This window comes from Ranitomeya imitator, chromosome 8 (assembly GCF_032444005.1).
Source record: "Ranitomeya imitator isolate aRanImi1 chromosome 8, aRanImi1.pri, whole genome shotgun sequence".
Taxonomy (NCBI): domain Eukaryota; kingdom Metazoa; phylum Chordata; class Amphibia; order Anura; family Dendrobatidae; genus Ranitomeya; species Ranitomeya imitator.
In genome coordinates this window covers 105958928-105976271 of record NC_091289.1, presented here as the reverse complement: position 1 = coordinate 105976271, position 17344 = coordinate 105958928, and the positions used below count along the sequence as shown (strand labels likewise).

Here is a 17344-nt window from a genome sequence, read left to right as displayed (position 1 = left end):
AGCGAGTGGCCATCATTACTTTAAGAAATGAAGGTCAGTCAGTCTGAAAAATTGGGCGAACTTTGAAAGTGTCCCCAACTGCAGTGGCAAAAACCATCAAGCGCTACAAAGAAACTGGCCCACATGAGGACTGCCCCAGGAAAGGAAAACCAAGACTCACCTTTGCTTCTGAGGATAAGTTTATCCGAGTCACCAGCCTCAAAAATCGCAGGTTAACGGCAGCTCATATTAGACACCAGGTCAATGCCACACAGAGTTCTAGCAGCAGACACATCTCTACAACAACTGTTAAGAGGAGACTTTGCAGCAGGTCTAAATGTTAAAATAGCTGGTAAGAAACCACTGCTAAGGACAGGCAACAAGCAGAAGAGACTTGTTTGGGCTAAAGAACACAAGGAATGGACATTAGACCAGTGGAAATCTGTGCTATGGTCTGATGAGTCCAAATTTGAGATCTTTGGTTTCAACGACCGTGTCTTTGTGCGACGCAGAAAAGGTGAACGGATGGACTCTACATGCCTGGTTCCCACCGTGAAGCATGGAGGAGATGTGATGGTGTGGGGGTGCTTTGCTGGTGACACTGTTGGGGGATTTATTCAAAATTGAAGGCATACTGAACCAGCATGGCTACCACTGCGTCTTGCAGCGGCATGCTATTCCATCCGGTTTGCGTTTAGTTGGACCATCATTTATTTTGCAACAGGACAATGACCTCAAACACACCTCCAGGCTGTGTAAGGGCTATTTGACCAAAAGGAGAGTGATGGGGTGCTACACCAGATGACCTGGCATCCACAGTCACCAGATCGAGATGGTTTGGGGTGAGCTGGACCGCAGAGTGAAGGCAAAAGGGCCAACAAGTGCTAAGCATCTCTGGGAACTCCTTCAAGATTGTTGGAAGACCATTCCCTTTGACTACCTCTTGAAGCTCATCAAGAGAATGCCAAGAGTGTGCAAAGCAGTCATCAAAGCAAAAGGTGGCTACTTTGAAGTATATAATTCCACATGTGTTAATTCATAGTTTTGATGCCTTCAGTGTGAATGTACAATTTTCATAGTCATGAAAATACAGAAAAATCTTTCAATGAGAAGGTGTGTCCAAACTTTTGGTCAGTATTGTATATATACAGTTGGTACGGAAAGTATTCAGACCCCTTTAAATTTTTCACTCTTTGTTTCATTGCAGCCATTTTATAAATAAAAAAAGTTCATTTTTTCTCATTAATGTACACTCTGCACCCCATCTTGACTGAAAAAATCAGTAATGTAAACATTTTTGAACATTTATTATAATAGAAAAACTGAAATATCACATGGTCATAAGTATTCAGACCCTTTGCTCAGTATTGAGTAGGAACACCCTTTTGAGCTAGTACAGCCATGAGTCTTCTTGAGAATGATGCAACAAGTTTTTCACACCTGGATTTAGGGATCCTCTGCCATTCTTCCTTGCAAGTCCTCTCCAGTTCTGTCAGGTTGCTTAGGGAAGGTTGCTTAGGGAATGTTGGTGGACAGCCATTTTCAGGTCTTTCCAGAGATGCTCAATTGGGTTTAGTTCAGGGCTCTGGCTGGGCCAATAAAGAATGGTCACAGAGTTGTTCTGAAGCTACTCCTTTGTTATTTTTGCTGTGGGATTAGGGTCATTGTCTTGTTGGAAGGTAAACCTTCGGCCAAGTCTGAGGTCCAGAGCACTCTGGAAGAGGTTTTCATCCAGGATATCTCTGTACTTGGCCGCATTCATGTTTCCTTCAATGACAACCAGACGTCCTGTCCCTGCAGCTGAAAAACACCCCCATAGCAAGATGCTACCACCACCATGTTTCACTGTTGGAATTATATTGGGCAGGTGATAATCAATGCCTTGTTTTCTCCACACATACCGCTTAGAATTATCAACAAAAAAGTCTATCTTCATCTAATCAGACGAGAGAATCTTATTTCTCATAGTCTGTGAGTCCTTCATGTGTTTTTTAGCAAACTCTGTGGGCTTTCATATGTCTTGCACTGAGGAGAGGCTTCCATTGGGCCACTCTGCCATAAAGGCCTGACTGGTGGAGGGCTGCAGTGATAGTTGACTTTGTGGAATTTTCTCCCATCTCCCTACATCATCTCTGGAGCTCAGCCACAGTGATCTTGGGGTTCTTCTTTACCACTCTCACCAAGGCTCTTCTCCCATGATTGCTCAGTTTAGCTGGACGGCCAGGTCTAGGAAGACGTCTGGTGGTCCCAAACTTCTTCCATTTAAGGATTATGGAGGCTACTGTGCTCTTAGGAACTTTGAGTACTTCAGAAATTCTGTTGTAACCTTGATCTGATCTGTGCCTTGCCACAATTCTGTCTCTGAGCTCCTTGGCCAGTTCCTTTGACCTCATGATTCTCATTTGGTCTGACATGCACTGTGAGGTCTTATGAAGACAGATGTGTGCCTTTCCAAATCGAGTCCTCTCAGTTTAATTAAACACAGCTGGATTCCAATGAAGGAGTAGAACCAGCTCAAGGAGGATCACAAGGAAATGGATAGCATGCGACTTAAATATGAGTGTATGACAAAGGGTCTGAATGCTTAAGACCATGTGATATTTCAGTTATTCATTTTTATTAAATTTGCAAAAATTACTACATTCCTGTTTTTTCAAGTGCAGAGTGTACATTAATAATAAAAAAAACTATTTTGAATTTACCAAATGGCTGCAATGAAACAAAGAATGAAAAAATGTAAAGGGGTCTGAATACTTTCCGTACCCACTGTATATTTGAGGAAGAGTTATATTTGGTCTTCTTTTACTTTATGAGATTTCCTGGGAGTTGATAGATGGAGTTGGATGGGTTTTATGTTGCATACCTAGATTCCTTTAGATACATATATGCTAGCCACCTTAGGGAGAGACCCAAGTTGGGCTAAATGTCCACAGGTAGGAATTGGTTGGCTGTGTAAATTTATAAACTAATCCGCAGCATTGCACGCTTGGCGGTTCCAAGCGCTGTGGATTAGACTGGGGTGGAAAGAGATGATTTGCATAGCTCCGCCTACTGCAAAGGATTCTGGGTAAACCTGCTATTCTTTGTATTATGCTGCTTGCAAGTACTTTCTGTTTCAGGAAAGCATCTACTATGTAGATTCCTTTAGCTTACTCATCCTTCCAGGCTCCAGCATGAATTGTCCAGCTCATTGTTTCCTACCCACACTGATCAAAGAGGGGAGTGCAGGGAGGAAATGACAAAGTAGCTGCAACTGTATGGCTGCACAGTTCTCCTTAAGATCAAGCCGAGTTGTTCAGAAGTGCTCTGCCACATCATTAAAATGAGAATAGACAAATCCACAGAACACCGAAGCACTGTATATTTATACACGTGCCAAAATAAGCAATTATATTTCTATAAAAATTCTATAGTAGTGACTAGTGCTTTGTGGAAAAAATGTGGAGAAAACCACTAACCAGGGAAGGGGGCAACCACAACCAACATATAGATAGAAACCAGATAGGACACCAAGCAGGAAGTAGGTATAAAATGCCTTTATTATATACAATTGGCAAATATATCTATTTTTTAATAAATCATAATTTGTGCGCACAAGGACGACAAGATATGAACTAAAAATGAAGCAATATTTATATAAATATAAAAAATATATAAAAAGGAAGATGGTAAAGACTGACCCAAAGATATATTCATATACAAAGTAGGTGCTACCCCTAAAGATATATATGACCACAAAACAATATTTAAAATATATCCAAAAAATACCAATATATCCCGAATGAAAAAATGAAAGTGACTAAAATAACTGAAAAAATATATTAAATATATAAAACTAAAAAAATGAAAAAATAGAAATAAAAATGGGATGCCAAAGGCAATGTAAATGATAAACTGCACAATCTAAAGTGCAACGTGCCAGTCTCTCAATAAATATATGAAAAAGTGCACAGTGAAAAAAACTTATGATAAAGTATCAGTCATACAGGGTTGTATGAAATAAGGTGCTAAATGGAGTGTGCAAAATTGCAAAAAAATAATAAATAAAAAATGCACAAGATGGCGGTATATGTAGCCTGAGGTAGACAATACAATAAAAACGTGTGAAATAAGGTGCTAAATGAAGTAGTGCAAAAGTTTGCAATTTTGCACACTCCATTTAGCACCTTATTTCATACAACCCTGTATGACTGATACTTTATCATAAGTTTTTTTCACTGTGCACTTTTTCATATATTTATTGAGAGACTGGCACGTTGCACTTTAGATGCGGTTTATCATTTACATTGCCTTTGGCATCCCATTTTTATTTCTATTTTTTCATTTTGTTAGTTTTATATATTTAATATATTTTTTCAGTTTTTTTAGTCACTTTCATTTTTTCATTCGGGATATATTGGTATTTTTTGGATATATTTTAAATATTGTTTTGTGGTCATATATATCTTTTGGGGTAGCACCTACTTTGTATATGAATATATTTTTGGGTCAGTCTTTACCATCTTCCTTTTTATATATTTTTTATATTTACATAAATATTGCTTCATTTTTAGCTCATATCTTGTTGTCCTTGTGCGCACAAATTATGATTTATTAAAAAATACATATATTTGCCAATTGTACATAATAAAGGCATTTTATACCTACTTCCTGCTTGGTGTCCTATCTGGTTTCTATCTATATGTTGGTTGTGGTTGCCCCCTTCATTAAAATGAGAATATAGAGAGGCTCTATGGAAGTTAATTGTCTCCTTGCTTGAGTAAAAAATGCTGATACATATAAGGTTTTTTTCCGTGACTTCACTTACAGTCTAATGTCTATGGAGGCAGGGAGCTTTTCTAAATGGCAGCCTTAAAGCACTAGTAATATAACATTTACCTCTTTCATATAGGAGTGTACTTTATTTAGCATTTCAGGTGTCCCCTCCTACTAATACTAGTATTGATTGCATGTCATATTCTAGAGCCGCCAGCAATAAAGCCACATCAGAAGGAGTACACTGTCTCTGTGGATGCATCTGTCACAATGCTCTGTGAGGTCTATGGAAATCCAACACCTGAGATCAGTTGGGATAAAGATGGAGCACCCCTTTCTGGACAGAGAATAATCAGCAATGGGGCTTTGCAAATAGCATTTGTTCAGCCAGAAGATGCCGGCCAATACACATGTGTAGCGGGAAACATAGCAGGCTCTGCCAGCTTTAACATGACCCTATTTGTTCTGAGTAAGTATGAAAACAAAAAAGAACATCTTATTGTGAAGAGTGTGTTACCGGTTGTAGAAAACGAAGAAGCATTGTGGCTAAAAATGAAAACCTTCTCTCACATTGTGTTTGTGTATTCGAAGAGCAGCAGCCACCTGTTATTGGCATGTAACTGTCTGGTCCATAAAATGAGCCAGACTAGTTCTTGCTGCGATTTTTTCACACGTGCCATAGATCTATGTCAAAATTCACTCTTGTGCACTGGCACACTAGATATTATTGGATCCACTGAGCACGCAAACAACACAGTAACCGATTGTCTGCATGTCTAAACAAGCCCTTATGCTCAGAACTGTGCGGGACAATGAAGGGACTTCAGTAGACTAGACTCACTTATTAAAGGGGTGCTCTGTGCTAAATACAAACATCACTGTAAGTATTTATGAAGTGGAAAGAGCAGGCTGACCCATACTCATCTGCATTGAGTCCTCTGGGTCAGCGCAGGCTGCTCCATAGTCTTCTTCAGAACAATGATGTCAATGCTTTTCCATTCCAGCACCATTGAGGCCTGTGATTGGCTGCATCGGTCAGGTGACTAGAACGGCTCGGCATCAGGTGTTTCTCTGTGGCACTGCTCTGAATAACTTATTATTCCATTAACAATTACTTTTTGATCTCCTTTTCGTTTCCATACATTTTTTTCATTTTCAGTCCCACCCAAGATAATAAAAAATGCCAAAGACTATGTTGTGAGGAATAGTTTCCAAGTGACCATTCCTTGTATAACATATGGAATTCCGACACCAAAAATATCCTGGAAAAAGAATATTGCACCAATAGTAGAAGCAACTGGAAAATATCAGATGCTGACATCGGGGGAACTCATTGTGCACAATACTGAGGTAATTGTAATGTATGCAAATGGACACATAAAGCAGTTACGCTGTAAGATTGTTACAAGGAGAGAAACTGTTGGGGATCACCTGAGGCATTGGATCAAGTATAAAAGTGCAAATTTTATTTATACTGTACAACACAAAGAAACCCACAAAACACATGTTAAAAACATTTAAAATGGTCACACATGTGACCTAAACACAATACCACATGGCTCATAATAAAGCCAACCCCCTGAACAAACTCCCCAACGATAATACAGTAGAGTATCCTTGTTAATACAAGGTATGGTATCTATGTGAATAGCACTTTTGGCTAAAAAAAGAGAGCAAAATATAAGATCACTGAGAAAGACTAAACTGTAGCAGATTGAAGCATAAATGTACAATCCGTAAATTACAGACTTGACGACACACTGTGCAATAATGCAAAAGCTCAAATGAGCCATGCAAGGGTAAAGCAGTTTGTAGGATACAACAGTATGTAATGAATATGCATCAGAAAAATAGAACATGAACTCAACGTCTATCTCACCCACTAAATGGCTGAAGAAGGAGAGGGATAGAGAAAGAAATGCGATATATCAGCAAAATTACTATACATAACTCCCTCTCAATTGGTCCTTTAAAGGAGTGTGAGTTCCAATAACCCTATACAACTAGCTTGGAGAGCATACAAAGGGTTACCAAAGAAAATGTGTCCAAGCCAGCATGTTTTAGTCGCTATTTAGCAATCCCAGTTGGTGCTGTAAGCCTATAGAGAGCCCTAGGGAGTAAAAGACAGGAGGAGCGCTGACCCGGTGTGCAGAAGCGCAAAGAGAGCCAGCAGGAGCATTGCAGATTACAGACTGCTCACCGCTAGACTGAGGACAGGTGAGTAACAGATGTCAGGCTGCTACTGTGCAACTGTCACCATTTTCCAATCATGACAATGTAAAAATCCAACACTGAATCTGAGTTTTTACCAAACTGAACGCAGAAATAATGGTGCACCTGCTGGAAAGAGGTGTACTAATTGTTCCTTATCTAGATGATTTTTTGACTGTGGGCAACTTATCCCAACACTGCAGGATTCAGTTGGAAGGGGTCATGACTTCCTTAAGAGACTTAGGCTGTTTTTTAAATCTACCCTCCTGCTGGCTCTCAGCTAACCAGTTCTTGCTTAGTGTCTGTAGAAGGCACATGGGTCTGTTTCAGACCCCAACGTTTTTATTTTATTTTTTATTTTTCTGTAAATTTTTATTTTTTAATTAGCGGAGTGAAGGGGGCGACGGATCCTTTCAAGGTTCCGATCTCCCCCAAACCATCAACAGGCGAGCATGGCGAGTATACCTCCCCGTACCTCTCCTGCGACGTGGGAAGCCATGCCTGAGCTCACTTCACTTCAGGGGCGACGGTTCCTTCAATGTCCCGATCTCCCCGCACCAGCAGCAGGCGACCACATGGAGTGTCGCCTCCATGTATACTCTCCTTGAGCCAGGCCTACTGCCGGACAACTGGCCCTATCCACCCAGGGACTGAACTCCGTGGGTGTACAGAGGCCCCTCTCTATGGCGTCCGAGCAGCCCCCACTGTCCCACCACTGTGAAAGTGGATGGCACAAGGAGGCGGACGGTTCCTCTCCACCTTCCTAACAAAGGGATGATGGATTGAGGTTTACCCCTCTTTCCCTGCACCGTCCACGCTGCAATACCTGGCCTGCAGCAGAACAGTAGAGTGTGCGCGCTTCCTCGGCGTTGAAACCAAGTCATCTGCGGTGGCTCCATGCTTGGCGCGCACCGATGGTGAGTGGATCCAGTCAGCGGTGGGCCTCTGCAGTGAGATATTCACATGCTAACAGGCAGCCTCAGCTTCTCTGTGGCCCACCTCCCTGAGGTAACGCTCCGGCCGGCTGCAAAAATTTAGCCCCCGGCTTCGGCCAATGTGTAGACCGCATCTTGGAAGCCATGCCCACACTATGGCGCGCTATGGTGGCTCCACCCACCTTTTCTGGTGCTTCTTCCCTGGCATGGGAGCGATCGCTTCCCTCAGCAAAACTGGTATTGCTCACGCCGGCTGCAGAAATTTAGGCCCCGGCTTGGGCCTATTCATGGAAGTCACAAGGCTCGGCCCACATCACGTCTGTAGCCAACCCCCGAATTGCCACCTGTCGCTCTCTGCGTGAATTTACCACCTCTGCAACTCCGGTGGCCATCTTGGTCCACCCTGCCGGCACACATGCACACACACACGCTATGGTTTTGTATTAAAGGTGCACAACAACTGTGCATCCGGGTAAGGAAGTATTGCACTCTTCCCCTGCATCTTCCCCCTGTACTTAACATGACCAGTATCTCCTGCCACAGGCGCATGACCAGTATTCCCCGGTCTTAAAGGTGCATGACCAGTATTACCTGGTCTTAAAGGCGCATGACCAGTATTAACTGGTCTTAAAGGCACATGACCAGTATTCCTGGTCTTAAAGGCACATGACCAGTATTACCCGGTCTTAAAGGCACATGACCAGTATTCCTGGTCTTAAAGGTGCATGATCAGTATTCCCCGGTCTTAAAGGTGCATGTCCAGTATTACCCGGTCTTAAAGGCGCATGACCAGTATTCCATGGTCTTAAAGGCACATGACCAGTATTACCTGGTCTTAAGGGCACATGACCAGCATTCCCTGGTCTTAAGGGTACATGACCAGCATTCCCTGGTCTTAAGGGTACATGATCAGCATTCCCTGGTCTTAAGGGCACATGACCAGCATTCCCTGGTCTTAAGGGCACATGATCAGTATCCCCTGGTCTTAAGGGCATATGACCAGTCCGAAGCCAGTCACTCTACATGAGCTCAGGAGCCCTCCGCCGCCGACCCCAGCTTATTCCAGAGTACCTAGTTCCCTGAGTGGGTTTAGTCACTGCTGCAACTCATGGATTCTCTGACAAGAGATTGAATCCCTCCGTGAAACCTCTGTGGCTCGGAGTGCTCGCAGGACCAATATAGATGGTCCCTTTCCTTCAGGTTAGCAGGGGCCGCAAGTATTCTAGAAACGTACACGCGCCTAGAAAACGGAAGTTTCATTTCCTGATCCCTCATCAATGATTTGCTGAGAACAAGTCTCTGAATATGGATTGGATATTGACTTGGTTCTGGATTCACCAGAACTTCATAAAAGGATGGATTCACCTATTTATATCATTAACCAATTGTTAGGGCTAGCGGAACGCACAAAAATAATTAAATAGATATAATAAGGTGCGTTCGCAGCCCGGGGTCCACCGTGCAGAGATGGAACCTGCTGCTAAGTAATGACGGACTATATGGCGGTACAATGAGGATACACACACGGGTTAACTTCACCCGTATGTATGTAACTGTATGAAGAAAGCGATCCCTGTAAAGTCACAGGGTCGCGGTACCGCACAGAGAGCGCAAGCAAGGAACCACATAACTCTATCCCAGGACACAGGATTAGAGTTAGTGTAGACCTCTTGCGATCGACACCACAATTGGGGTATCAGAGGTAACTAATATGCACAGAAGTGCATGCTGTGCCACACTAGTGGATGCCACTAACCACCCAGACTTGGGTAAGGTAAGCTCTCTAATAGCACACGGCGCTGCACTGGCGGTCACAGCAGTTAGACGCTGTTTCGTGTGTTAAAGCTGTGAGTTCAGCCGGGCGCTAGATTGCAGCCATACACCTTACGCGAACAATCATACACAAGGGATGGTTTTTTAAGGAACGACTTGCACTCATCAATACACACACGATAACAATTGTATACTAGCGCATGGCCGTGCGGCCATGCAAACCTTTTATAGCTGCAGCAAGTACAAGACCTTCCGAGAAGGACCAATGGGAGTCTGCCACAGAAGAAGAACACCTTTAGGACCTTCCTAGATGACCAATGGGATTAGCTGCAGTATCTAAGCATGTGACCCCCGACCTCCAATGGGAGGTCATCCCGTGGGCATGCTCAGAAATGGAAAATCTGGACCTGCTCGCTGCTGAACATTGCTGGCTACAAGAACAGAGCCTGGAAGGGCACTAGTAACCATTCGTTCAGTATTAGCCTGAGCTAGACGCTGGGAACGACGTCTCCGCTGAGCAGACTCCACTGTGGCTGGAGAAGAATGGGAGACCGCAGCGGAGATGGTTCGAGATTCCCCCTGTGCAGAGGCGGGAACTCGACACCTAACACCAAGCTCTGTAGATTGCCGAGGACTTCGGTTCTACTCTATGTCCCTCATGAGGAAACTAAACTCCTTCGCAGAGCATCTGCCATTCACCCGGACAGAGAGCATCCAGATAAGCGATCCACTGGACAGAAACCTCTGCAAGCGCGGTATCCTTTTTCAGCCAATATGCAAACACGCGGGGTGTTCCCTCCACGTGTTCCCACCTAAGACGTGAGATGCCATGCCTGGTCTGATTCTTAAGGGCGACGGGTCCTTTTAAACGACACCGATCTCCCCATACCAGCAATAGTCGAGCACATGGAGTGTCACCTCCATGTATCCTCTTCTACAGCCAGGCCTAACCCCGACAACCAGCCCTGTCCGCCCAGGGACCATAACTCTGTTGATGTACAGAGGCTCCATTTTTTTGGCGTCCGAACACCCCCTCTGCATCTCCACTAGTTAGCAGATAATGCAAGAAGGTGGACGATCCCTTTCCACTTCACTGTTAAGAAGATGGTGGATCAAGGGTTCATCATTTTAACTCCGCACAGTCAAAAGAGAGCGGCGATAAGAGATGAAGAGATGTTTTTTCCTCCTTCTGCATGCAGCCACGCATTCTGCCACTTGGCATATTAACCGGGTAGAATCTCCTGTGGTATACCTACCAGTATCCCTACCCGATGGGTCATCAAATAAAAATACAACCGACTGTCGGATAGCAAATCTAGTTCGTTCCGTCTTGCGGCCTCCAGTTCAGCGCTCTACCCTCCCTTAGCCGCCACATTTGTTGCTAGAGCAATGGTCTCTTGGTCAGAGACCTTAACTATTTTGATTTCCTATAGACCCAACCAGCAGTGGATCAGTTGTCCAGGACGGTCTAGATCTAAAGGATCTTGGTTCCAAAATGGGGACTGAAAAGTAGGACCGACCCTGAACCTCAAACTTCTACCAAGCTTGACAAGGTCCCCCTTCTTCGGATGGAGTTCCCCCGCTCAGCCATTACTTCAATGGAAAAAGGGGGAGTTTCTGGCATCCACCGACATTTGGGCTGCTTACCTTCACATTCCTATGTTTTTCCCTCTTTAAAATTCCTTCGTTTTCCCTTTCGCGAACAGCATTATCAAATCATGACCTTGTCCTTCAGCCTTGCTACTGCACCCAGAGTGTTCGCAAGAGTTATGGGGCTGTCATGTTCCTCTTGCACCCTAGAGGCGTGGTCGTCCTGCCCTATCTGGTCGACTTTCTAGCCGCTCTTCCAGCCTTGCCATCTTTGAGGATGATCCTGGAATCTTCCAGATGTTTGGTGATTCTCCCTTGAGACAAGGCCGTAGCCCTTCAACAGGGAGCTCGCGCACTTGTTCACTCATCCCCTCATTCCATTCGATTTGCTAGGAGTGTTCTATGAAAAATTGGTGACGACAAAGGAAGTGGTTTCCTTCGCTCCTCTCATTTTCTGCAGGTCAATCAGGCTTTCAGAGGGTAGTCTCTGAGCTCCGTCCTCCAGGGAAGATCTTTTCTCCTGGTTATTAGTGACTACCGATGCCAGTCCTCTCCTCCTGATCATTGTTCTGGGGATCCGAACGGTACAGCTAGTTCTATAGCAGATCCAATGCCTTCTGGCGGGTCACCCCATCCGATTCAATCAGACAATCCCATGTCTGTGCCATACGTCAATCATCTAGCAGGTACCCACGGTCAGGCGTCATGGCCGAGGTACCTCACATTCTCTGTTGGGCCACAATCTATCATTTAGTGATCTTGGCACTACACATCTCAGGTGTAGAATTCTTGAGGCAGACGCCATCAGGGTCCAGCCTCATGTGAATGGGAACTTCACTCGGAAGTCTTCCATCAGATCTGTCTTCTCTAAGTCTTCCAGACTGAATGCCAATGTACTCTAAGTTCATGGTTCGACCTCCAGGTCCAAAAGCCATTGCAGTGCATGCTCTGGTTCTTCCATGGTACAGTTTCCTTCACCCCTCTTCCACTACTTCCGAGATCTTTTTGGAAGCAGGAAGGGCCCCAGTGATCCTGGGAGATCCGCACTCACCATGTCAGGTTTTTAGTCCTTTGCTGAACTAGTAGTTTTTCCATCTTATTGCAACAAAACTGCAAATATGGACTTCCTCGCAGGGAGTCTTCACATGTGGGTCTTCCCTATCGCATACCATTAGATCTTTGGGACCTTAATGATCCTGGGAGTCTTACAGTAGACTCTTTTTGATCCGGACAGACTTTACTATCAGGGAACATTGCCCTTTTTTCTCTGCGATCTGCTCATCCTGACGAGTCTTTGGAGCTAGCCGCTCTGTTCTTTCAGACCTTTTTCCCTTATTACCAACACAGCAAGGTTGGCAACAGGCAATCCCCATCCCTTGTTACCAAGGTGGTATTGTATTCCCACAGTTCCGAGGGCATTGTTCTTCCTTCATCTCTTTTGGCTCCAGTCCACATAAGGGAATGGGTTCCCCATATTCTGGACATGGTGAGTGCTCTGAGTAGGTATGTCACGAGAACGGCGTCGTTCAGAAGGTTGGACACTTTATTTGGGCTACCTCACTGTAAGGGGACTGCCCGTTTCATCGTCCATTTTAGCTTGGTGGGTTTGTTACACCATCCAGGAATCCTTCCGTGTTAGATGTCAGTCCATCTCCTTGTCTATCGAGGTTTCTTGGATTCTATGCACCAGGCGCCGGTACAGCACGACTGCAAGCTTGTGGGTTCATCTAGTCCGCATGCGTTCTTGAAGCACTATAATTCCCAGACTTTCACAGACGTGAGTCTGGGCAGGCGGACTCTGCAGGCCGCGGTGTTGCACTTGAAAGTAGCAGTTTCACAGGGCCTGATCTGATGTTGAACCCAACCCAGGGACTGCTTTGGGACATCCCACGGTCTGTGTCCCCCAAAGAGGCATAGGAGAAATAGGGATTTTTGTGTACTCACCATAAAATCCTTTTCTCCAAGCCAATCATTGGGGGACACAGCTCCCACCCTATTATTAGCTTGTGCTTGTTTTATAATTTGACATGCTATACTCTCATATATATAATGTGACATGCTATATGCTCATATAACACCGAACTGGTTAGCTGAGAGCCAGTAGGAGGGTGTATACTGCAGAGGAGAAGCTAACTTTCTTTGTATCACTTAGTGTCAGCCTCCTAGTGGCAGCATAAACCCACAGTCTGTGTCCCCCAATGATTGGCTCAGAAAAAAGGATTTTACGGTGAGTACACAAAAATCCCTATTTTATGAAGATCACCATGCTGGATTTCTCTGTTTTGATATGTGGTCATGCATGTAGAAAAGCTGCAGAGACACCATCACGTGTTTCTCAACGCAAGCAATAAATAGCCAGGCCTTTCACCGGGAAGGAACAACCACGGGAAGGGCAGCATCCAAAAGGAAAACCACCTATGCCAAAACATGGTATCCATCCACAGACAGCTGTTTCAGGGTATTTGCCCCTCATCAGTGTGGAGTAGGAAACTGGCTATTAGGAGCAGTGCCTGGTAAAGGACTATAAACATGATATGTGGTCAGGCCCCTCAGTCTCTAGCCTGTCAAGCCACATTGCCTGTGTGAACCTGGAGAAAGTGGAGAGAAACCCATGCTGCCAATAGTAAAATATGCAGTGGAAAAACTATGAAGGCAGAAATGTGGTTCTTTATCAAAAACACACCTTGCTTCTTCATCAGGACAAACCACAGAAGTAAAAATGCAGTAAAAGCCATGTTTCTTGAGGACTACTCTGCAGCTGGTCTCAGTTGTGCAATCTAAATACCTTCTGCAAGGTTACACAACAACTCATGATAATCACTATAATTATGTTTGTTTTAGTTTGAACAGTAATAATTAGTGTTGAGCATTCCGATACCGCAAGTATCGGGTATCGGCCGATATTTGCGGTATTGGAATTCCGATACCGAGTTCCGATATTTTTGTGATGTCGGGAATCGGTATCGGGATTAAGATTCATGTGTAAAATAAAGAATAAAAATAAAAAATATTGATATTCTTAGGAATGAGCGCGTTAATGACCTTCGATGACGTCGCGGCTTGTGATTGGTCGCGTGAGCGGTCACATGACCGCTCAGCGACCAATCACAAGCCGCGACGTCATCGAAGGTCCTTAACGCGCTCATTCTTAGAAAGGGAAGCATGGCGGTTGCAGCGGTGACAACCAGGGCGCGTCCGAGGGTAAGTATATCAATATTTTTTATTTTTATTCTTTATTTTACACATGAATATGGATCCCAGGGCCTGAAGGAGAGTTTCCTCTCCTTCAGACCCTGGGAACCATAGAGGATACTTTCCGATATTTGTGTCCCATTGACTTGTATTGGTATCGGATATCGGTATTGGCGATATCCGATATTTTTTGGATATCGGCCGATACCATCCGATACCGATACTTTCAAATATCGGACGGTATCGCTCAACACTAGTAATAATAGAAGAGGTTGTAGTTTTGGTAACCATATTAGAAGTGACATGGGATTGATGGACTAAAAAGCTGCAATTTTCTGCACCAGAGGGAGAAAGCTGACGGCCGGGACCATTATTTATAGCCTGCTATGAATATCAGCCCGCAGCTGTCTGCGTAGCCTTTACTGGCTATTAAAATAGGGGGACCCCCCAAAAAAATGACGTGGGGTCCCCCTATATTTTATAGCCAGAAAGGCTACGCAGACAGCTGCGGGCTGATATTCATAGCCTAGAGAGGGGCCATATTGCTCCCCCCCTGGCTACAAATACCAGTCCGCAGCCGCCCCAGAAATGGCGCATCTGTGAGATGCGCCATTTCCGGCACTTAGCCCCTCTCTTTCCACTCCCGTGTAGAGGTGGGATATGGGTAATAAGGGGTTAATGTCACCTTGCTTTTGTATGGTAACATTAAGCCGGGTTAATAATGGAGAGGCGTTAATAAGACGCCTATCCATTATTAATCCAATAGTAAGAAAGGGTTAATAAAACATGCACACATTAGGAAAACTTTATTTTAATATTCTTCATTTAACCATACTTAACATACTTCAGCGCCTGCAAAAAACTTAAAAAAATAATAAACCGTATACTACCTGTCCGCCATAGTCCAATTAATAACGAGGGTCCCATGATGATCTCCCCTATAGAACAGTGACATCAGGTGATGTCACTGCTCTATAGGACCCTCAGTGACACACTGACAGGAGACAATGGCTCCTGCAGTGCATCACTGAGGTTACTAAAGTTCAAAGTGTCACTTTATGGCAATTGCTGCGTGGGAAAATTTCTCACCCAGCAATGCCATAAGTGAGACTAGGGACTTTTTTTTTTACAGCGGCGGAGGAATACAGTGCGGAAGGATACCTTCCTTCCATCATTGTGTTTCTGGAGCCCCTGGAGAGCGGTCGCAACAGCTGTTGCTGTTGTTTTCCACGGGAGATCGTCGTGGGACACTCGTGGATTTCTGCGGACAGGGAGTAATTGGTTGTTTGTTATTTTAATCTTATTTACAGGTTGACACTGGCTTCGGGGAACAAAGTGACAAGTAATGGTGAGTATGAACTCTATGTTTAATGTACTGTATGTCTATATATATGTACTGTATGGAGTATGTATGGAGTATGTATGGAGTATGTATGTGTTTTTTTTTTCATTCAACAAATTAGCCGGATGATGGGACTACTACAGTTCCATCATTGGCTAATGTGTCAATCACTGTCAGTGTAGCAGGCATCGTCCGATGGGACTTGTAGTCCCATCGGACGATGCCTGCACACACGCACAGAGACCCTGCATGCCGCACAGAGACCTTGCACGCTGCACAGAGACCCCGCACGCCGCACAGAGACCCCACATGCCGCACAGAGACCCGGCACGCCGCACACAGACCCGGCACAACGCACAGAGACCCGGCATGCCGCATACAGCCCCGGCAGGCTCGCATACAGCCCCGGCAGGCACATACAGATCCCCGGCAGGCCCGCACAGACCCCGCTCGCACACACAGACATGCACAGTGTCCGCCCACGCACCACACACACTCTTCCCCCCTCTGGAACAGGATGTAGATGGACAGAAAGGGCTTATTTATGTTCCGATATTTGTGTCCCATTGACTTGCATTAATATTGAGTTTCGGTAACAGCGATATCCGATATTTTTGGGATATCGGCCGATCCAATCCGATACCGATACCTCTGGATATCGGAAGGTATCGCTCAACACTAATTATAACCTGACGTTAAATTCATCCATTTGTTGTATAAAGTATTCTTTTGAAAGCTGAAACCCTCCAAAATGTAGTTTAGGTTAAGAAAATAAATTGGTATCAATGCAGAAATATTGATCAGGTAATGGACACAGAATGGTCAGATTTTGGCAGGACAAAAGTTTTGATGCGTGGTCATATAATGCACCCAATCCTAGTTTACAACTTCACCTGTGCTCAGTAAATGATCGGTTAATTAGTGTGTGTGTATAAAAAGAAACTCAGCACCCCAGACCTTCACTTGAACTGCAACTTGAGCTCTGACAACATGCCAAAATTCCACCCTATGACCAAAGCCTGGATTATGAAGAGGCTGAAGACCAGATCCACTGCAGAGGTGGCTGGCACCTTTAATATGTCTCAGTGTCAAGTACAAAGAATTAAAAAAAGATTTGAAGAGACTGGAGATGTGTTTGACAAGCCCAGGTCCGGCAGACCGCACAAGACAACTGCTGAGGAGGAACGTTTGATGATTTCAAAATCCAAAGAAAGCCCCTCTTTGACTGCAGCAGAGCTCCAACAGGTCTGGTCACCTCAAGTCCCTGTGTCAACTAGAACAGTTTGTAGGATTCTGTCTCAAAATGGCCTCCACGGTCGAATTAGTGCCCAGAAGCCAGCGCTAAACAAAAGGCAAATAAAAAACTGTGTGGCAAAGTCCTGCTAAACAGATGGATGCTGGAAAAGTGGCAGAAGGTGAATTTCTCTGATGAATCTTTAGTAGAATTACACCACAGCTGCCGCAAATACTGAAGGAGACCTACTGGAGCCCGGATGTATCCAAAATACACCCAGAAAACAGTTAAATTTGGTGGTGGAAAGATCATGGTCTGGGATTACATTCAGTA

At 44.5% G+C, this 17344-nt stretch overlaps 1 protein-coding gene across 1 annotated transcript in view; it reads left to right on the top strand.

The window, feature by feature from the left end:
* Nucleotides 1-17344, top strand: part of HMCN1 (hemicentin 1) — a 733390-nt gene that overhangs the window by 481170 nt on the left and 234876 nt on the right. Inside the window, exons 81-82 of the mRNA XM_069737257.1 lie at nt 4943-5203; nt 5894-6084. Of these exons, the coding sequence (XP_069593358.1) occupies nt 4943-5203; nt 5894-6084 (452 nt within the window). The remainder of the gene's footprint in view (nt 1-4942; nt 5204-5893; nt 6085-17344) is intronic.